Here is a 23838-nt window from a genome sequence, read left to right on the forward strand (position 1 = left end):
CCAAGCTTTACACGATAAACACACTACATGCATGTGCATGAATGGCTCCTTCCTCGACTCTGCAGAGTGAAGGGAGTGAGCAGGCATGTCTACCAGTGACTGGACACTAATCTCCTAACGTTCTCACAACTGACATGAACCGGGACTGCCTTCTGGGGTTTTGTCAATAAATAAAGATTACATTGACATTACATGAAAGGCTTCTATGGAAAGGCACAGCTAGCCTATAACTTTGGGTTTTACCTCTAAATTGAACTTTTTTTTTCCCCCTAAAGGAAATAAAGACATTTTTGCCTCTTCCACTAAATTTCTGTCTGGCTGTAAGGCCAAACCTACACAGTGAAGCCTCTGCAGTCAGGAGCAGCCATTTCTAGGGATTGCTGTGAAGAGACTGTAGGGAAGTAAACCAAGCTTCATTGAGCTTCTGAAGATAACAGTCTACAGCCCACGCTCTCCTCTTTGTCACATAACCTTTGGATTTAATGGTCTTTCCTTTTGAAACTCACTTTCCTAAAGTAGACAGAACTCCCTTATCTCCATTGGCATGAACCCAAAATCCTCCTTCTACTAAAATCTAAAATTCTACTGGGTGATCCTTCTCCTTGTACCAATCTGGCAGTACCGAATTTTCCCCAAATATCTTATAAAGCTATTTCAAAGAGGGGTTGTTGTTGTTTTTTTACATTGTTTTAAAAAGTATATTTATATTTTCTGAGGTGTAAAGGAAAACATTTTATGATAGTGTTGATGGTAATATTTGTCTGCATGTTCTTATATTGTTTTTTAATGATAAGCATGTTTCTATAAAGATAACTTTGTTTCTCAAGCCCTTTAAGAGATTGCATTTATGGGAAAAAAATTGTGTTCAGTTCATTATTACAATTAGAAAATATCAATGTGAAGTGCCCAGTCTTTTATTTTGGTAATGATAATAAATAATACTTTACAATCATTTTGTTGGGTGGAAACATAAGCATGCCTCATCACATCCCAACTCTCCCTGCTTTATTTATATCATTTGTATCTGAAGAGTGGTCACACTTTAAGTAAAAGTAAATTCTGCAGCATTTAGGAATCCCAGATTTATTCAGAATTTGTTAACCGGCTTCTAAAGAATTTTAGTAGAAAAGTTGATTAATTCTATAAGTAACATTCTACTGTAAAGATATAAATAGGCTGCCTATGTTTTAATTTGGTTGATGAAATATATTCCAATATATCTGCTTTCAATATAGAAAAGTGAAAAATAGCCTCTGAATAGCTATAAACTTCAGATAGAAATGATTCATCATTGATTATTCATCATTATCATGCATTCAACCATAGACAATAGTGACTAGGAAGTGAGGTTATTTCAGTTTACTTAATAAAGATAATTGTGAAATATATGTAAATGAAATTAGAAGGAATAGTACAGATTTGTTATCCCAAGGTAGAACTGAGTAGACCACTATGCTTTGTAAATTGCTTTTTCAAAATTAGGCGTATTTTCTTATACTTTATGTATTTTCAAAATGTCTACTCTCCCTAAAAAAATAAATAAATAAAATAAAATAAATTTAATTTTCTTCATTTTAATTAACATTAGGTATTATATTGGGAGTTAATGGTTAATAATTAGAAAAATATGCCTATGAATAAAAGAGTAGAAATCCATCTTTTAAGCCACTGAGCATGTGAATCATAAAGTGTGATCACTTTTGTGGGACCTTAGGAATTCTTATTCTTCTCATTAAAACAGGGTCCAGATGGATTACCCATGCCTGGCTGTTGGCAAAAGGTAGGGCTTATGGAATTATTTCTAAAAGAAGCACTCCCCCTTTCTCTTCACCTGGCCTAGCCTTTTCCATTTAGAGCAGACCTTTTGAATTTGGCATTGCTAAAAGTTGTTGGCTATTCAAAAAAAAAAAAAAAAAAAAAGATACCTTTCCATTGTTATTTTTACTGCTGATTTCTTCCTGAACTGAGGAGTGAAAACAGTTCCCAACAAACATTGTGATTGGGCCTTCCCCATCTAGTCCTTGCTTTGGATGGAAAGGGGCAGGCAGTGCATCTCCATCATGGTTTGCTTGTCTCTCAATGACCTCCTTGTATTCCCAGTTTCAAACTACTCTTGACTGTGATTGTTTTTCTGTTTATACTCAGTTACTTAAGTAAACATGCAAATACATGGTAGAACCCTTCAATATTAGTCACAATGCTGAGAAAGCAGAAAATTAGGCATGACTTTTTTTCTTCAGTGATGTCTTGAGTTACTTAGGAGATTCTGGTTATATTTAAGTTGCTGTCCTTTGTACTAGTTTATTCTATCCTCCTCATATAGCTACCTATAGCCATTGTGTAGGAAAAGGAACTTATCCTAACAGAGAGCCTTCTATGTGACAAGCCCTTTTATATGAGGGGTATCATTTTATTTAATTGTCACAATAACCCTCTAGGGCAGTGGTCGGCAAATTGCGTCTCACGAGCCACATATGGCTCTTTGGCCCCTTGAGTGTGGCTCTTCCACAAAATACCATGGCCTGGGTGAGTCTATTTTGAAGAAGTGGCTTTAGAATAAGGTTAAATTTTAAAAATTTGGCTCTCAAAAGAAATTTCAATTGTTGTACTGTTGATATTTGGCTCCGTTGACTAATGAGTTTGCCAACCACTGCCTAAGGTGTTATCCTCAATGATTCCGATTGGAAAGCTGAATTCACAGAGGATAAGTAACTTCCAAAGCACAGAGCTAGTAAGTAACAGACCTAGAAGCAGAAGATGGGAAGTAATGGCCAGACCTTAAGCAGGGAAAAGCTGTGTCCCTGCTGTGCTGAGGGAGTACCAAGCCTATACACAATAATATGGGAACCTGTGCATGCATGCTGCTGAAGGATGAAGGAGCTCCACTGATGTAAAATAAGCCAGAAGGAAGCATCCATGCTGCTTTGGTCATTTTTTTTTTCTTCTAAAACCTCGTGGTTTATTCAGTTATTTTTGACAGGCATGTTTCACTGGCAAAGTCATGTAAAACTATGTAGGATTGCAGAAAGATGAAGAGAAACTTAACTCTCCTGGTTCCGTCTTAGCTCATCACCTGCGTTGGTGAGATCCTGTGTAACTTACTCTCTTGCTTGACCACTCTCACCCCACTTGACCAGGGAAAGAAACACCTTCCTTCTTTCTCGGCAGCGTCATTTATTTAGTAGCTTCCCAAACTCCACTTTCAGCTGCCAGATAATTATCTCAATCACACCTGAGGTCACGTGGTTCTCAGGAAGATGGGCCTATCGTCATGTTCTTCTTCACCTGAGAAAAGGATCCTTTCACCCTCATTACCCCTGCTCTCGGAATGTTTAATATATCCTGAGCTGACATGACCATGTGCTCTTTGACCTGTAATCCAATATTATAATGGTTTTTTAATACATTGGCACAACTGATATCGAGGTGGATGTGAAAGGCTTATTTTACCAGCCTTCTAACACTACTCAGAACTTGGTTCGTATAATTTTCAGCTGCTTTTAAATCACTTCCTTCCTGTGAGGTCATAATAATGGCAACAAAGCACTCATCATCTTTTAATTCATAAAAAGGCCAATCCTAATAGTAATATGTCTGGCATCAGAAAATCAGATATTTCCCTTTTAAGTACTAATTTTCCACAAAATAGATACCATGGTCTACATAAGATCAAGGATTTCTTAAATCTTGCATCTTTTTATATAAAAGATAATAATAATTCAATGATAAAACTCAGTATTGCTTATCACACTCTCAAAACACACAAAAACAAATCATTGGAATCAACCTCTCTCAACACCCTCCTCCCCAAAAAGTAGAAACAATTAGAAAAAATTGAATATTCTAAAATCTCTTATGTGGTCAGTTTAGCTATCTAGCTATCTGAAATACACTTTGTCAAATCAAATTATTTTTTAAATATTTTTAAAAGAAGTCCAGTAGATTTCTTATTTAGTCCTGTTCTATGTGGATCCTCCTTTTAAACATTATTGTTTATTAGCCTCTGGAGCATAGTGGTAAATGTTTGAAAATTCAGATTGAGACAGCCATGTAAATCACTTTGATTAATGAGCAAGTCCCTTTGGTTATGCTGCTCTCTAATAATTTTTTAATGAAAAATTATTTGATCTTTGTTTAAATGACTTTTCCTTTTATATACAGTTCAGTTTTTGAATTTTGAAGAGTAATGATGTACCAGTTCACGGTGTAATTAATACAGTGAGTAAATGGCAGCATTTATGGTTAAGAAAATACTTACAGACTATTAAAGTTGTATCCATCCCCATCTGGAGATTAAAACTCTTTAATTAGCCCTAACCAGTTTTGCTCAGTGGATAGAGCATCAGCCTGCAGACTGAAGGGTCCCAGGTTCGATTCCGGTCAAAGGCATGTACCTTGGTTGCGGGGGTGTGCAGGAGGAGGCTGATCCATGTTGATCTCTCATGGATGTTTCTAACTCTCTATCCCTCTCCCTTCCTCTCTGTAAAAAAATCAATAAAATATATTTTTTAAACTATTTAATCAGAAAAATACTTATAGCTTTCATATTTTTAATGTCTTACTAAAGCTTTTTTTTCCATGTTTAACAAAACAAAACAAAACACACCTTATTTTTTTATGTTTTTTTTTTATTGATTTCAGAGAGGAAGGGAGAGGGAGAGAGAAATAGAAACATCAGTGATGAGAATCATTGATGCCTCCTGCATACCCCTACTGGGGATGGAGCATGCAACCTGGGCATGTGCCTTGACTGGGAATCGAACCCTGACCTGGTTCATGGGTTGATGCTCAACCACTGACCCACACTGGCCATATTCTTTGGCATGGACACAACATGCATAAATATGGAGTGAACTCCATCTCTAAAGATCACAAAGTTCCCAGCCTCTTGTAAGCATATCTAATGTAGCATCTATTTTTTCTTGGAGAGAGAAAAACAAAAGTTTTTCATTAATGAACTGGAAATTTTACTTTTCTCATTGACTTTTATTTTTGAGTAAAAGTCACCATCTCCAAGATCTCTGCTGTATAAGTTTATACTTCAGAGATGATTGGCCCTCAGTTCTCTCAGACTTAACTTTAGTTCTAGGAAAACCTTAATAACTATGGCTGTTCAGAATGAGGAACCAGAGATTTACGGTGCCTTAGATCGCAGTGGAACCTGTAATACAGTTTAAAGACCTGCTAGCAGGCTGTGTACCCTGCCCACCATCCGCAGCGGGGCAGGACTAACAAAAGGAAAGAGGAAACAGGAAGGGTCTGGTGTTGACGTAAGTAGTGCCACTGAGATCAGAATCCTCAGCCTTTCCCACAGTGTGTTTTAGTGTGTGGAGAGGTTAGGTACGTTGTAAACAGGACATGTATTTTAACTATGGCACCTGTATGCTAAAAATCCTAACTTTCTGCTTTCCCAGAATAGTTACTGAAATAAACACTTCCAGAAACTTCTCTGCAGCAAAAGGAAAAATGTGGGTGGAATCTAGGGTGGAAATTTTGATGACACTGGAGTTTTAGAAAAGTCATGTTGTAAGAACCGTATTGATTGGCTCGTTGATTGACGAACAACAACTCTATTCAGGGTTCTACCAGTTTTCTTAAGATGAATGTCAATTTGGAATTTTTATCCCAGACCACTAATTTTATATATTTGTCTTTTTTGTTGTTTGTTTTTCTGCAGTGATGAAACTAACCTTCCGAGCATGAAGTTGTGTATATAGTGGTCCACTCTTTATATTTATAGTTGAAAATTGAATTGCAGATTTTACAAGTCTGAGATATGTTTACATATAGCTGCTTCTTCCTGTTTGCAGTAGTACACGTGTCCATCTTTTCTTCGCTTACATCCAAAATTGGGCAACATGTGAAACTAGTGAGAAGCCTGCAGAAAACTATAGATCAGTATCTCTTTATCTTATGTAAAGATGCCTATTTATATGGACATATCAGTGATAGAGAATGATTGTTCTTGCTATTTTCTTACTTTGGGCTTACTACTTGCATGGACAAAAGGGGCCATGAAATAGTTTACATAAAATTGTGACCAAATATGGACTCAAAACTATGAAAATGTACCATACTGACCAATGTTAGCGTTTATCGTCACATTCCTACTCACCTTCGCTATTAGCACGGAGTTCACACCACCCGTTGAAACTGACTAAAAAAGCATGTCCCTGCCAGACCTGCCTGCTGTTGTGCACCTTCAGATGCTAGCATGCCTCCTGATGAGTCCTTCCGTCACATCTGAGCTTCTCTTTCTTTTGTCATCTCAAGGGGGTTACACCGTGGCTTATTGCCAAAAAGAGATAAAGTGGTGGAGAGCACACACACAAGTGGTCTTGTATTTTGAGGGCGTTGCAGTCCCAGCTGCTGATCTACAGCGTCCAGCATTGTGGGCTCCCGTGGCCACCTTGGTTGAAATAGCAAGGGGCTGAGCTGGTTGTGCCGCTCATTTTCCTTGGGCTGCCCTTGGCAGTGAAGACAGGAAAGAGGACCAGTTCAGTACCCTGCGCTGCCTCTCCTGTGACCAAGCAGGAAAGAGGTGTAGGAGTGCAGGCGCCCAGAACAGCAAACTTTTTCTTCTGATAAACTGACTTCCAGCAGGTGTTGGTATGGGTACTTTTGGAAAAATGACAGAGACATACAGCTCTTCTTTGGCGTAGAAGATCCTTGGAATGGCAGCCTCTGATTCTTAGGAAAGGGTGTGTCCCTCCCGACAAAGCTCAGGTTGCTGAAGAGATCACACTTCCTGAAGGGGGCTCACTCCACAGTCTCTGCTGAAGCTGATGCGAGAGCCTCCGTTCTCTCCCAAATCAAACTCATTTCAAACATTTTCTACAAAGTTCTAGAAACAGAACATGTTTCCAGCTCTTATAAATACTTTTTCTTGTCTTTCTTTTTTTATTCCAAGGAATACTAAGCTGAGACTCTTTTGTCATATTTGTTTGAACTTTTTTTCAAAAAAGAAAAGTCTTCAAACTCTAATAACGGAACCAATAATCAAGATAACGTTTTACTAACTTTCTTTCTCATTATGAATAATTGAAGAGAATGGAAAAGAAGCTCCACTTTCAGTTCAGTCATTGTAAAGTATCAAAGTTAAGAAATTTTTTTCAGTACTTTTTGACATTTTTTTTTTCATATGATAAATATAACATACATAGTGATTATCACTTAAGATAAAGTCAAGATTTGGTCACATTTGATAGTATTAACTCATTTCTATATTTTTATAGTTCTACTTAGATATAAGTTTTGTTCATATTTAGATTTCTCTTTTTTTTTCTTTACATTTCTTATGCACAGACCAAATCTGAGATCTCAGAAAGCTGTGAAATATAGTTGCCGTCTAGTTTCCATTAAGAGTATTTTTTCATCTTCTTGCTCAAAAGTTACCTAGCTGTATTAGACTGAGCATTTCTTTGCACAGTAAAGTGTTGGTAGCATGTTTTGAAATGGCTTGCTCTACGTGGAAGAGTTCCATTAGGAGAAACATCATCAATGAGGAATAATCACTTTTAGCTTATGGGGCAATATAATTTTTCTCTGGACTCAACACCATTTTGTGGGAAATTTTCAAGTTTCATGCATAGGTTGTTACCACCAGAGGGGAACCTAATTCATCATTGACTTGGGCTGACAGAAATTAAGATATGATTTTAAGACAAGGACCCTAGGTCCTTATGATCTCTTTCATATTATGTAACCAAATGCTCAATTATCACATTGCCTTTTTTTAATTTCCATTAAGTTTTCAAGATTGGAAAGATGTTCAAACTATTACACCCACCTAACTGGTCACATTTCTAGTAACATTCCACACTCTGAAGCCAATTTGGCATTTTTTAAAACAATAGAGGGCATTTTTCTAATGATCTCTTCTATGACATGGTTAGGATGAGGTATTATCGTTCAATGTCTAAAACGACTTGTCTTAAATAGATTGGGAAAATGAACTAAAGCGGGTAGAACTACAGTATTTTCAGGAAACCAAACAGTAGTGTCTTGAGAAAAATCTGGTGGCTATATTTCATTCTATGTATCTTTCTTACTCCTTTAGTAAAAACAGGTATCAAGATGGATCACTATTTAAAACTTGCACAGCTTCTAAAGAGAATACCTCAAAAGATAATCATTTTATGTACAAAATTTTTTTAAATACAGCCCTTAAGAATATTGTTCTGTTCTATGTGTATATTGGGATTTTGCTCTGTTTTTACAACATTGACTTTTATTCTATGATTAAGGAATAAAATTAACTTCCATTACATTTATTTCCTTTGGACAAACAAAGGGATGATAGCACTCCTCTTTGTTCAGTGGAATTACTAGGTCTTAACCACTATGGATAATCTTAAATTTTTGGTTCCTAAAATATTTCCAACCATCCATTTCATCATCAAATAATTGCCAAATGAACTAATAAATTATGTTTGCTGATATATGTGTTGGCAGATACATATTTTTCTTAAAGATTTCTTTCTTTTAATTTATATTATTGAATAGAGGATTGAGATAAACCCCTGAAGGACACAATGGAAATAAGTCAAAATCAGGTTCTATTTCCGATAAGCACCTTCTAAGGATACCAAATTGGTATGTGTTTTAGCTTTAAAATTGTTTTTCATTCATGATGGTGCTGATGTATTTCTTTTTCTTTATGGACGGTGAAACTCTACTATAGATTTCATTTCCCAGTTTAATAGCATTCCTAAACAGTTAGTGTGTGGTTTTATTTTTTCATGTTCATGAATTTGTTGTAATAATGGTACAAGGACTAGTCTTTTTAAATGTAAAAGAATACAAAACAGTATAAGCTCCAGATGATATGTCCTTACTTGGATCATGGATCCTCTTATTACATGTTCTTGTCATATGCTGTATGCCTTTTATCAACTTTCATTTTCATCTTTTAACTGACTTAATTTGATTAAGTGTGGCAAAACCAGAATTATTGTAGATGTCTGCATACATTCATAGCATACCTGATGCAGAAATATGCCTAAATTTTTCTTCTAGTTTTTATTTTCATTATGAAAAGCAGTCTTGGAGAGTTTTTCTTTTTTATTTGATTTTATATAAAACTTGAGAATATCTTGAATTTCCATCTCCCAAAAAAATGTTCGTTCTTCAATTTACTTCCTGTGCATGATGTTCTAAAGGGACAGCAAGAACTTACCAGTATGCATCTAGTAGTTCATCCTACATGTCCTTTCCTGGTTTGTAAAGTGATCAGATCAGCATGTCAGTAGCTATGGAAAAATTGTCTTTGGTAGCTTATATTTTTATCACTTGGAAAATGTGCTTAATTTTCCAAGGTTTAAATTTTTTTAATATTACTATTGTAGCATAAAATGTTAATACTATTTTTCATCTTTTCTTGGCCCTCTGTATGATTTTCTCAGAAGTCAGTTATGTTTGCATGGTGAATGATGTAATTGTAGAAATATGCCAATATTGGCATCTTTCCTATTTCTTGATAATCAAGTAATATCAATAATTACAGTTCCAAAAGTAAACTTTTTCAAGTTATATCAAAACAAAACACAAAATCCCTGCTATCTCTAGAAAGTCAAGACCATAACAACGTATTCATATATTCTTATAAATAACAATTACCTGTGTTTGATTCTGGCTGTTAAAATTATTCATTCCTAATGGAATTAACATAATTGACCAATGATGATTTTGTCAGCCTTCTGTGTGTACCTCTACTTTTGTTGAATAACTTCACATTGACTAGATATACTATATGCCATAAACTTAAATTTTTAGTGGGTTTAATTTTCATTAATACAATACTGAAACATTTTAATGGCATGTCTGATTTTTTCATGTATTTAAATGCATAAGATTTCCTGTGCAGCTTCTTGACAGAATTGTCCTTTTGGGAATAGGAAGACTTTTCAACCTGACCAGTTATGATTTATTGATAACTTAATAAATTACCATCATTTCTCAAAATGCGGTTGATAAATTGGATTCACAAAAGAATGTCTTATTATTGACATTTATGTGGACGTTCTTTATGCTGTTGTAAATGTTTCATGCAACTTAATAACATTTTTAAAAGATGTATGTATCTGATTTTCCTTTAGAAAATATTATATTTTTATTTGTATTTTTTACATGTTAAAGTTCATCTCTATGTGCAGCTATTTTTATATTGCCAAAAAAAAATCACATGAATACAAAATAAAAGGAAAATGCAGAAAACATATTTTGGCAAGCATTACACTGCATATTTTTCTTAATGTTTTGTGGGCCAGTCCCATGTAATTGATTATTCTAAGAATGTGTTATGTGTTATCACTGTAAATATGGAACAAACCTGTTTTTCTCAGCAGTGTAAATAATTGAAAGATTGAATTCTCTCTGTTTGATTTCTTATTTCAGTTTCATTTTAATTTCTCCTGCTGACATTGCTGAATCAAAAGAAGTGTGTGGTTTTCAATTTGCAGTTTGAAGATAATTGCATTATGCTCAGTTTCTCATTTGTCTTTATTTGCTTTTGTAACTTGTTTACAGGGTTCCTAGTTTGTGAGAAGTTGATCTTCAAAATTATTTTTACACTATTTATGACTTATTTTCATAATGTACAAAGTGTGTAATTACTACAATATTAATCCAAACAATGGAAATGAATTGAACTGTTATAAAGCTTTATTGATGTTCATGAATACCTTGGCCTGTTTTATCTGATTTAAACATAGTTCATAAGTCATTTTATTCTACTTTTTTACAATATTTTGATACCATCATTCAACTTAGTGCACATACCTAGCTATGATGATTTTCTTTAAAACATTGTACTCTGTTTCTGAGGTAGTAATGCCTCTAGGCTGAGCTTCCCCTCCAAACTCATCATTCTCCCACAATTATTCATCCTGATGGATTAAATTTCCTTGCACCCCATTAGCTTATTTCCACCACATCAGATCAGTCATTACTACTCAACTAGAATGTAGTTCACAGTATTCACTGACATGTATTGGGGAATGAATGACTGAACATCTCCACTCAAGTCACCAACTATTTACAAGTCACGACTAAAAGTACACGCTATTCAATACTCATCTTTCTCGCTCTTAATTAGTAGCATTAGATGCATTTGACCCCAGCCACCATCTTACACACTCTTTCCTTTAGTTCCCATTTCCCTATATTCTTGTTTTCTCTTGCTTTCCTTTGCCAACTCGTCCTCCTCTACCTGATCATTAGATGATGATCCTCAGGACTCTGACCTACATGCTGCTTTTGCTTTTGCTCTTCTCTGCCTCACTCACTCTCTCCAGGAAAGCACGTTCAGTCCCACGAAGACCAAGTTTCTATCTGCACTGCAGATTTTCTTCTCACTTCCAGACCAACTGTTATACGCATGTCCGCCTGGTTGTCTCACACCATCTTCACCTTCGTACCTGGTTTTCTTCCATATTATAGTGAACATGCCATCCAAACCAAGACAAAAACTTCAGAATTGTTTTTGGACACTGCCTCTCCTCACCCACCCATTCCCTCACTCATGCACCATCTAGTTCATTACCAATTTCCTTCCATTCTTCATCCTAAACTTCTCTCAGATCCACCCCTTTCTCCTCATCTCCATTACTATTGCCTTAGTTTAGCCTCCCTCCTTTCTCTCTTGGACTTTTAGAAGAGCCTTCTAACTGACCTCCCTGCCTCTACTATCCACCTCCCCCCACCTCCACCTCATGCTGTGTATACCATCCTGAGGCGGAGGAATCTAAGAGAGCAAATACGGTCGTGTGTTATTTATTATGAATTTATCCTCACATTTCATTTCACATAGAATTTGAGGAAAATTAAAACATCTATAAAGAAGATAAAGCCCTAGCCGGTTTTGCTCAGTGGATAGAGCATTGGCCTGCAGACTGAAGGGTCCCAGGTTCGATTCCAGTAAAGAGCATGTAGCTTGGTTGTGGGCACACCCCCAGTGGCGATGGGGGGAGGGAGGAGGATGCAGGAGGCAGCTGATGGATGTTTCTCTCTCATCAATGTTTCTAACTTTCTATCCCTTTCCCTTCCTCTCTATAAAAAATCAATAAAATATATTTTTTAAAATAAATTAAAATATATAAATTTAAATATAAGCAAGAAAACCATACATAAACAAAGTTGAAGACCACAAAGAAAGTTATAATGAAAATATATGACATAAAATTGTATGGCTCTGAGCTTCTTGGTGTCCTTAACAAAAAGAGAAATAAATCAACAATATGTTTTCATCACCATAATGTGAAAACATACTACTTCCTCAAAAGAAAACTGACAGGTAAGAAATTTCTTATGAGATACTCTTATAGAGGGCATTGTCTTTTAGGGCAACCCCTACAATGAATATAACAGCATGTTTTTAGGATATTCCTCAACATAAGCCAAGTGCATGAGCCAAAACCTACTTCACCGAAAGCAGTTCTTCAGGGAAATTTCATCATGCTTTTCCCTTGCTTAAAATTCTCCAGTAGTCCCCCATTTTCATTGATATACTTGGGTATAAAGTACTGTGATCTCATTCTGCTTAAGGCTAACATCTGCCCCACAACCCTCCATTTCATGGATCTTGCTCTGTTCCATCAACTTTTCTTCAGACTCTGTCCTGAACACATTTAAATACATTCAAGCATGTTCCATTTTCTCAATACCATGTGCCCCTTTAGTTGCCACCCTCTCTCTTTTCTGCCTCCCCTTCTAAGACAAGCTTCTAGGAAGTTGATTATATATTCACATTTCTTCACCTCCCATTCACTCCTCAATCCACCATCAAGCTCTGCCCCTACACTCCACCAAGCTACTCTCGCAAAGTGAACTTCCAAAGTCTTATAAATTAAGGTACGCTCAGTATGCCCGTCTCCCCCAGACTCCATTTTTATTGCAATGATTGGATGTGCAACAGGATTCTCAAACTCAGTATCTATAGCACTGAACCTGTCCTCTGCCCTCTGACCATGTGCTCCCTTTGTCAGGAAATGGTCTCACTGCGAGTGTCCCCACCATGACCAGTGTGGTTCAGAGTTCAGGTTCAGGGTTTGGGTTCTGGAGGAGGCCTCACACAAATGAAAGAGACTGCCAGGACCGGTTTGGCTCGATGGATAGAGCGTCGGCTTGGGGACTGAAGAGCCCCGGGTTCGATTCCGGTCAAGGGCATGTACCTTGGTTGCGGGCACATCACCAGTAGGGGGTGTGCAAGAGGCAGCTGATCGATGACTCTCTCTCAGTGATGTTTCGAACTCTCTATCTCTCTCCCTTCCACTCTGTACAAAAATCAATAAAATATATTTTTTTTAAAAATGAAAGAGACTAGAAAATGTTAATTTGGCAATATTGGGGGCCAGGCAGAAGCCCAACTCAAGGGGGAGGACTTCACCCTGCTCTGGCCTTGCTATCCCTTTTATTAAGACTTTGGGATCCACCCGTAGCTCTAGGCAGGCAATTCCAGTAATAGCCAATCAGCAAGGACTTACATAAGATTAAAAGGTGGAGGTTGCTTTAGCTACCATTGTCTCAACTAGACAGAGAGTGGTTGGCTCTGACCTTTCAGAGCTTCAAGGTTGACCAGCCTTCCAGGTTCCTTGTCCATACCTCTCTGCTAGTGAAAGCAATGGGCAGCTCCCAACATCTCACCATTCATATAGTTGACAAAACCAAAACTTTCCCGTGATATCTGACTCAACCCTCCCCCTCATCATCCCACTCACTCTCCAACCACCAGCTGCTTCTCCTGGCTCAATATATTTCAGGCCTATCATCTTCATATCATTTCCATGGTGACAACCTTAACTTGTTTCTCTTCTCTGAATTACTCTAAGTGCAAGTCTCACAATAGTTGGTCCTGTCTTACACTGTAGCCAGAATAATATTTCCTTGCTTCAAACTCTTTAAATTTAAGTTTTTCATTTTTCTCAGGGTAAATTTCAAATCCTTTCTTTTGGTTTACAAGATCCTTCTCTACTCAGTCCATACTACTAGTACTTCTCTATCCTTACATCCCAGCACTCTCTCCCTTGCACTTTATCTAGACAACCAGAACTTATTTCAGTTCTTCAACCAGGCTCTTTTCTAGCACTTCCAGATGTTCTCTCTATGACTTTTTTTATTTTTTATTTACCTAAAACCCAGTTTACTTCCACAATTCCTATCTGTTTTTCAGATCTCAGTTTAAACATTGCTACCTCTGAGGAACCTTCTCTAAACCCTCAACTCTTAGTTAGATGCTACCTTTGCACCTTGCATCTCATTTATCATAGAACTTTTTACATGACATTTCAAGAGAGAGATCCAATGTCCTTAATGTCCAGCACAGTGAAGCCTGGAATATAGTTAGCACTCAATAAATATTTGTTCAATAAACAAATGAATGAAAGCAATTACCCAAAGGGAATGGGGGGGGGGGGGGGGACCCATCCAAGGATAATACAAGCAACTGAGTGTAAGAATATACAATGCAACAGTAAGCATATAATTCAAGTGAAAGTTTGCATGATTATTCTATTGACTCAGAACAAGTAATTCCTCAATATATGGGACATCATTCTATCAGCATTTTCCTTTTTATTTTCTTACAAATTATATATAGTATCAACACCAAATAGTTACAGCAACCAAGACTTAGGGGATTATTCCTTATTCCTTTTGGACCAGCTTGTGTTTTCCAGAAAACAAATGTCCTATAAAATAAGTATTTCACAAATTAAGGTAATCGATTATAAGAATATGGACTGAAATAAAATATATTAAAAAAAATAAATAAAATTTAAAAAAAAAGATCACATGAAGAAAAAAAAAAAAAAAAGAATATGAACTTATGGACTGAGCCCTGGCCAGTGTGGCTCAGTTGGTTGAGCATCATTCCATGCACTGATAGGTCAAAGGTTAGATTCAGGTCAGGACACATGCCCAAGTTTCAGGCTTGATCCCCAGTAGGAGGCATACAGGAGGCAGCTGATCGATGTTTCTCTCTTCCTCTCCCTTCTGCCCTTCCCCCCCCCCAAAAAAAAAAAAAAAAACACAATAAAAAATATTTAAAAGAGTATGAACTGAAATGTCTATGATTCAGATAAAAGATACACAATTTGGAAGATGCTACTCCATGGTATTATTTGATCCAACTCTTTCCAAATCTGCCAAAGCTCAGGCATGCAGCAGTCAGTGTGTTTGATGCTCAGTTGGCATTTCTATCACAGGAGTTGTGCCAAGGAGTGACTCTATTCAAAGCTGTCTCCACTGGTAACACTTCACTCTTTGGCACTCTTTAACCCCCCACCCCTTTTCTTCTCCATTACTATCCTCAATCCCCTCTCATATCTCCACCTTAAATGTACTAGGGTTCACGGCCTAGCTTGAATTGGAGCCTGATTTTAGTATTGACCCAAATCTATCATTCAGAGGCAATGACAAGATCCAAGACTAATAAAGCCCCATTTGGGAAATGTTTTTCAGCAGAGTGCATAATAGGCAGTCAACTAAAAACAAGTCTTTCTTACAAAATTAAGAGTTGACTTGCAATTAAAGGGGAGGTTGGAATATGAGAACAAGGAAATAGATGAGCCACATGTCTGTTGAGTCAATATATCGAACCATTGACTGAGAAGCTAGGAATTCTGAAATGGTAAGATTGTAAAAAAATAGTTGCTGACTTCACCTATGGCTAAAATGTTTAGTAGATGATTCAAAAAATATCAAATATCCTTGCCATTCAGATATTGAACAACTGTGGAGTTTCCTAGACTATTCTATCTCCAGAAACTAAAAAACAAACTTAAACAAAAGCAAGTGACAATGCAAATTTAGGTAAAGGTGTTTGACAAGATTTACCCTGAAATTAGTCACATATTTTACACTATACTTGCCATTTTTTTCTCTACTACTCACCATTTTGAACTTACTGTCCATAACTTACTGCCATGATTGGCTCTCACTTCTATTCTTAGTTCATCTAACAATTTCGATGCTGCTCTGAAAATGCCACAGCACTACAGATATCTTGTCTTCTAGAGCTAAAGGATTCATTAATTTTGAAGGTGTATTTTTCTCACCCAGCTGGCATGGCTCAGTGATTGAACCCAGGAGGTCACGGTTCCATTCACAGTCAGGGTATATGCCCAGGTCAGGCTCCATGCCCAGTGTGGGGTGTGCAGGAGGCAGCTAATCAATGATTCTCTCTCATCATTGGTGTTTCTATCTTTTTTTCCTCTCCTTTCCTTTCTGAAATCATAAAAGTATTCTTTTAAAAAGAAAGACTATATATATATATATTTGGTTTTGAGTTATTTTATTTTGCTCTTTCCAGTCTGAAGCTACTATCATGGGCATTTAGTTATACAAATGACACTTACAAAAAATAAAAGAATAAGACTCCCAGAGTGAGATGCATGGCGGACAAGGGGGTTGGGGGCTGGCAGGAGTGTGGCTGGGAGCCAAAGGTCAGGGCTGGGTGTCTCCTCACAGGAGGGTGACACCCAGCTTTGTCCCACCCGAGACCCAGAAAAAGAAAGAGTATTTTTTCTCCCTGACTCATCACCTTTTCAAAAATATAAGGGAGGGGGAAGCCCAATTATGTCATGTTTTTAATTTTAAAAAAGTAGTGAATATATAGCATAAGAGGGAAACTTAAGATACAGCATTTAATAAAATTCAATAGCTATTCTCGGCAAAAATTGAAATGGAATAGTGTTTCCTTAATATGATAAAGGTGCAAATATGTTAAAAACCTACAGCAGCCCTGGCTTGCATTACTCATTGGTTAGACCACATGTGTCAAACACAAGGCCCGCGGGCCAAATCCGTCCCGCCAGGCCTTGCAATGTGGCCCGCACCGCGCTGTCATCACTGCACTCCGCTGCGTTTCCATCACAATGACAGTTTATGACTGTTCAGTAAACCATTCGGCCCGTGATTTAGGCTGGATTTTAGATTTTGGCCCCTTCTCTGATTGAGTTCGACACCCCTAGGTTAGACCATCGGCCTTCGCACCAGAGACACAGGTTTGATTCCCAGTAAAGGGCACATACCCAGGTTGTATTATAGATTGGATCCCTGTCCCCAATTGACTGGGGTGCATGGGGAAGACAACCTATTGATTGTCTCTCTCACTCTTTCTCTCTCTCTCTTCACCTCCCTTCCACTCTCTCTAAAAATCAATGGAAAAATATCCTCACTCCTCAGTTGAGGGTTTAAAATAAAATAAAAAAAAGACTACAGCAAACATCTTTCTTTTGTTTTGGTATCTCACTTTATTGAGATATAATTGACTTACAGAAAGCTGTATGACCCAGTCCATGTGGTTCAGTGGTTCCAGGAGGTCAGAGTTTGATTCCCAGTGAGGATCTATGCCTCAGTTCTGGGCTCAATTCGTAGTAGGGGGTGTGCAGGAGGCAGTCAATCAATGATTCTCTTCAATCATTTTTTAAAATTTCCTTATTGATTAAGGTGTTACTTATGTGCTCTTATTTATTCATTACTCTCCCATACCCACAACTCATGCCCTCACTCCCTGGTGTCTGTGTCATTTATTAGGCTTATATGCATGCATAGAAGTCCTTTGGTTGATCTCTCCCTTTACCTGTCATTGATGTTTCTCTTTCTTCTCTCCCTTTCTGAAATCAATATATGAATATATCTAAAGCTGTATGTATTCAATGTATGAAACGAGTTTGGATATAAGTATATACCCACAAAACCATCACCACAGTCTACAAACATCTTCTTTCAACAGCAAAAAGTTATAAACAGTTCCTTTAAAGTCAAGAACAAGCCCAGCAGAAGTGGTTCAGTTGGTTGAGCACCATCCTTTTCACCAAAAGGTTGTTTGTTCAATTCCTGGTCAGGGCACATATTTGGTTGGAGGGTTCAATCCCTGATTGGGGAGGTACAGAAGACAACTGATTGATGTTTCTCACATCAATGTGTGTGTGTGCACGCATGCGCATCTCTCTAAGCATGTTCACAGGTAAGGATTAATAAAATAAATAAAGTCAAGAACAAAAAAGGAAAAAGAATATTTAATATATATGTTCCTAATAAATACAGGGTTGGGCAAAAGTAGGTTTACAGCCGTGAGTACATGAAACACTAAATTTATTCTTGTATTTTTATTTATTATTATATTATTTTCTATATGAACAACTGTAAACCTACTTTTGCCCAACCCTGTATTGTATTGAAAGTCTCAGAAAATTAATTAGAAAGGGAGGAAAATAAAGTAAAAGGGCTGAAAAGAAACAAAATTGCCTGTATTCGTTGTCTATGGTGCTGTAACAAATGACTAAATGTAGTGTCATGAAACAACACAAATATATTATCCTATAGTTCCACGGTTCAAAAGATCTCACTGGGCTCAAATAGGGCGCTCGCAAGGCAGCATTCCTCTCTGGAGTCCCTGGGGGAGAGTCTGTGTCCTAGCCTTTCCCAGCTTCTCCTGGCTGCCAACAGCCCTGGCTCCATCCTCCATCATCAAAGCCAGCAAATCAGGTCAAGTCCTTCTGATGCCACTGTCTTTCTGGCTCTTCGTCTTCTGCTTCTCTCTTCCTCTTGTAAGGATCCTGTGATTACATTGGGCCCACTCGAATAATCTAGGATGGTCTCCCTATTTTAAGGTCAGCTAATTAGCAAACTTAATTTTTCTTCAATCTTCACTGGCATGCAGCAGAACATGTTCCCAGGTTCCTGGGGTTGGAGGTGGACATCTTTGGGGGTCATTGTTTTGCCTCCCACACTGATGCTGTTCACATATAATGTGATGGTGTATATAGATAAGCATAAAGAAACTACCAGTGATCACACTTTGTAGTACTGGCATCTTCTAAATTTATAAAGACTTCATGTAAATTATATCTTTTATAGAATAAAGATACTATACACATCACTTACTTTTCACATGCTAGACTAGTAAGAATACGTTAAAATCTTGTAATGTTAATACTTAATTTTTTTTACTTCTGTTTATCTTCAAAATATTATGGTGTGTGTTTTTTGTTGCTTTTATTGATTTCAACTGGAAGCCTGTTCTTTTGTTTTAAGCTATTTAGAACTTCACGAGAGAGCATGTGACAGGATGCTATTATTATGCAATACCAGATTGAATCCTCATAACTCTGAAAAGTAAATGTTATTCTCCCTCTTTTACAAATAAAACAGCCGGGACACAGAAAAGTTGGATCACAGTTCATCCAGAAAATAAATGACAGAGCGAGGATTTTGCTGCAGGACAATCATTACAGCTCTAGAAATTTCGACCCCTTTATACTTCCACTACTCTGCCCTCTGGGAGGCACTTGATATCTCTATTATTTCTCTTCAAATCTGAGCTGACATGATTCCATATGGGACTAGTAGCAAGAAACAACAATAATTCCATGTTTCTGATAGAAAAGCTAATATTGCCATGGCATTTGTATTTGTAAGCCATTTCCATATCAATTCTATCTCATTTTTCCAAGGACTATATAAGATGAATAACATTTTCATCTGGGGAAAAGGTTCAGAGAGGAAGATTTACCTAGCCAAGATGACACAGCTGGTAAAAGCAGAGTTAGAACCAGAATTTCCTCACCCTTACGACAGTGTCCTATCACCAAGAAATAGAGCATGAAAAACCCATAACACAGGTTGCAAAAGTCCGTTTGACATACATTCCCCATGAGGTGTTTTTGGGTAGGGAAAAATCTATTCTACTGGTAAAAATCTCATCTTTTTTTTTTCCTGAGTTAAGCTCTTCTTTTTTTTTTTTTTCCTTTGGTCATATTTCAGAATAAATTATTTCTAAATATTCTCAGTTGATGTTTGTAAAGTCTTTCTTGTCACTTAAAAAACAAGAAATTTAGAGTTTGTGAACTCAGCTCCTAGAGCTAAATGGCCAGTATTTGAATCTCTGTTTGACCACTTACAAAGGCGCGTTATCTAACCTCAGTGGACCTCCCATTCCTAAGTTGAGAAATGGGAATGATAAAAGTACCTGCCTCAAGATGGTGAGCGCACAGATTTAGTGAGTTGGCTGTATGTATAGTCTTGGGTGGAAGCCTGGCCCAGAGTCAGTACTCAACAAACCTCTAGCTATTATTCTCTTCAGATCAAAAGACTTGCATACCCATCACCGTAGTGGCAAATTTGCAGTGAGTAGGTTCCGTTCCATATTAAGAAAGAAAGACATTGATCCTAAAAGCTACATGCTCTTTGTTGCGTTTCAGTGATGACTTGAGTGTCACAAAGCCATGTGTGTGCACCATGTATACACACATGAGCACCAATTCTGACGGAAAAGACAGTAAAAAAGATAACTTGTTTTCTTCTTGTCCCCCACCCCAACTTTACTGAAGTAAAACTGACAAATAAAAATGTACATCTTTAAAGTATACATTGATATATATACATTTATATATACATTTAAAATAATTACCACAGTCAAGCTATTATCCTACTCATCACCTTACATAGTTACCATTCCTGTGTGTACAGGGGGAATACTTGAGATCTGCTCTCCTAGCACATGTCATGCATACAATGTAGTATTAACTATAGTCACCAAGCTGTGCATGAGACCTCCAGGTCTTCTTACATAACTAAAACTGCACACCCTTGGACCAACACTTGCCCATTTACCTACTCCCTGGCCCCTCGAAACCACATTTTGCTCTCTGCTTTCATGAGTTCAACCTTTGTAGTGTTCGTATGTAAGTGGGATCATGCAGTATTTGTCTTTCTGTGCCTGGCTTACAATCAGCTTAATGTCCTCCAGGTTCACCCACATTGTCATAAATGGCAAGATTTCCTTGTTTGTTGTGGCTGCATAATATTCCAGTGTGTGTGTGTGTGTGTGTGTGTGTTTCTGTCACATTTCCTTTATCCATTGACAGATGCTTAGGGTGTTTTCGTATGTTGGCTACTATAAATAATTCTGCAGATAGCTTTCTTCTAATAACTTAAGTTAAAAAATACAGAACGCCACCACCTTCAAAGACATTTAGCAATTGTCCTTGTATAAAGATAGTTAACTGGACTCTCAGGAATGAACAATTAGAGAAAAGGCCATCTAAAAGACAGTTGAATTGCCTGGCCTGTGTGGCTCAGTGTCGACCCAGGAACCAAGAGGTCACAGTTCAATTTCTGGTCAGGTCACACACCCAGGTGTGGGCTCAGTTCTCTGCATAGGCATGCTCGAGGCAGCCAATCAATATTTTCCTCTCTGAAATCAATAAAAAAAAATTTTAAAAACTTAAAAAAAAAAAACAGCTGAATTGAGAAGCATTTGGCTACATTTTCACTGGTGTTGTTTGCACAATCTAGTCAAACTGCTGGACATGAGAGAGCTCAAAGTGTCTTTCTCAAGCTGTTCATGTGCCAGAACATTTTATAACCCTGGACTTTCTTGTTCCAAACCTGGCACTACATGACGTACTATAATGTTAACAAAGACAAAAAAAAATATTATTTTTTTATTATATTTTTTAATATATTTTATTGATTTTTTTGTTTTGTTTTTGTTTTTGTTTGTTTGTTTTTTGTTTGTTTGTTTTTTGCCCCCCTCTCTCCCTCCCAAAAAAAATTATTAACACCAAGATTAGGGCAATAGGCTTTTCAGAAACTAGTCTCTTTCTGCTTAAGTTCAATAGTACAGAATTTTATGGACACAGTGTCTCCGAAGAATAATTATATTTTTAATTCATATTGAACTTTTCTTTTAAAGTGTTGAGGGCACCTTCACGTATAAAATTTAAGCAAGCAAAACCCTCCTGGGGGAAAGCAACATAGAGTCAATGAAATATAAAAGGGAATCATTTGCAATGTGTTCCAAGACTTTCTGAAACCCAAAATCGAACTCATAGGGAAGTGGGGAAAAGGGAGGTAAAGACATGAATGTATGTTGGGTGCACGCAGGGAACCACAGAGGAAACATACAAACAGAAAACCAGCATCCTGGCAGTTTCAACGGGTTCCTGGTTTCTGGCAGCGTCAGGGGTTCCTTGGCTGATAGATGCCACTCTCGTTGTGTCTTCATATGGTCTTCCCTCTTTGTCTGTCTTTGTGATGAAACTTTCCCCTTGGTATAAGGACTGTCACATTAGATCAGGGTTCACCCTAATGACCCCATCAACTTGATTAAATGTAAAGACCCTATTTTCAAATAAAATCGCATTCACAGGTACAAGGGATTAATACCTCTTTGGGGGCAGATAATGTAATTCACAACTGTGGTATGGCAGGTGCCAATCACTCTGGGAGCTTTGCTTTCCTATCCAAATATCATTGTACCCAGAAAATTGCTGTGATGCTTGAGTAACCTTCTGGGAGTGATGCTGATGCTCTAGAAATACAAGTTTTGGCATCTGGCACATTGTTTCTGCTGAATGCTTTTTTTTAAATTTCTTTATTGATTAAGATATTACAAATGTGTTCTTATTCCCCCATTGCCTCTCAGCTCTATTCATGACCCCACCCCGCTGTTGTCTGTGTTCACTGAATGCTTTTTAAAGCATTGAGAGCGCCTTTGTGCCCAGCTGTGCTGGCTCAGTTGTTGAGCATCAACCTATGAACCAGGAGATAACGTTTCGATTCTTGTTCAGGGCACATGCCCTGGTTGGGGCCTTAATCCCCAGTGAGGGGGCATGCAGGAGACAGCCGATCAAAGATCCTCTCTCCTTATCGATGTTTCCGTCTCTCTCTCTCTCCCTCTCCCTTCCTCTCTGAAATCAAATTAAAAATATTAAAACAAAAAAAACAGAGTCTCTGTAATAAAGAAACATTGGTTTGGGTATTCTTTGAGGCTGCTTATTAAGAACAGGTTTTTATGTAGCTAACATAGGAATTTACTTATACTTCAAATTGCACTTAAGTCTACGAGCCAAACAACTGGGACAAAGAGATGGACAACTGTGGGATCCCTTAACAGGACCCGCGTGGTTCAGGGCCCACTCAGGGTCTGGTTTCTGGAGAAGGCCACACACTAAAATGAAGAGAGAGACTGGAAAAGAGTTAATTTGGGAAAATGGGGGGCCAGGTGGGAGTCCACCTCTAGTGGGAAGACTACCACTAGGCTCTTGTCTTGCTATCCCTTTTATTGAGACTATGGGATACACCCATTACCCTTAAGCAGGTTTAGGAGACACCCATAGCCCTTAGGCAGGTAATAAGCAGATTATCATTTCAGTAAGGATTTACATGATTACAAGAGGGGAAGTTGCCTCAGTTACCATTGTCTCAATTAGATAGGGAGTGGTTGGCTCTGACCTTTCAGAGCTTCAAGGTTGACCAACCTTTTACATCTTTCTACTGTATTAGTGAGACAATGATTGGTTTCCAGCAGACAACTAGCAACTTTGAATAGTATTCACCAAAAACAGCTTTGAAGTTATGAAAATGTCAATGGGCAAACCCCATTAAGTTCCAGAGTCCACTCATGTAGCATTTACTCCATAGAAGTAATATACTAAAATGAAATACTGCCATTTGGGACAACATGGATGGGCCTTGAGAATATTATGCTAAGTGAAAAAATTTGTTTTAATCACTCATATGTGGGATATAAAACTGAAACTCATAGACACAGAAAACAGTATGGTGATTACCAAAGGGGCCAAATATTTGGTGGTGGAAGATGATTTAATATTGGATGGTGGACACACAATGCAATATACAAGATCACATATCATAGAAATGTACATTTGAACTTTATTTGACTCTGTTAACCAGTCACCCCAATAAATTTAATTTTTAAAATGTGTTTTTCTTCCACAAGACTTCTCACATATATTAATTTTAATGAAAAAGAAAAGATAACATAAGCAAATTAAAAGAATGCAAAACAGTATTTTGCTCTATTAATTTTAT

The 23838-nt window shown here is 37.4% G+C and overlaps 1 protein-coding gene across 3 annotated transcripts in view; it reads left to right on the top strand.

The window, feature by feature from the left end:
* The window catches only part of COL25A1 (collagen type XXV alpha 1 chain), a 452093-nt gene extending 441414 nt beyond the window's left edge, over nt 1–10679 (top strand). For all 3 annotated transcript variants that reach the window (XM_036409348.2, XM_045589089.1, XM_036409357.2), the window contains 2 exons: nt 1742–1780; nt 5678–10679. In XM_036409348.2, coding sequence (XP_036265241.1) covers nt 1742–1780; nt 5678–5680 — 42 coding nt within the window. In that variant the 3' untranslated portion in view covers nt 5681–10679. The remainder of the gene's footprint in view (nt 1–1741; nt 1781–5677) is intronic.
* Nucleotides 10680–23838: the final 13159 nt, after the last annotated feature.

The sequence above is a fragment of the Pipistrellus kuhlii genome, unplaced genomic scaffold (genome assembly GCF_014108245.1).
Source record: "Pipistrellus kuhlii isolate mPipKuh1 unplaced genomic scaffold, mPipKuh1.p scaffold_m20_p_1, whole genome shotgun sequence".
Taxonomy (NCBI): Eukaryota; Metazoa; Chordata; class Mammalia; order Chiroptera; family Vespertilionidae; genus Pipistrellus; species Pipistrellus kuhlii.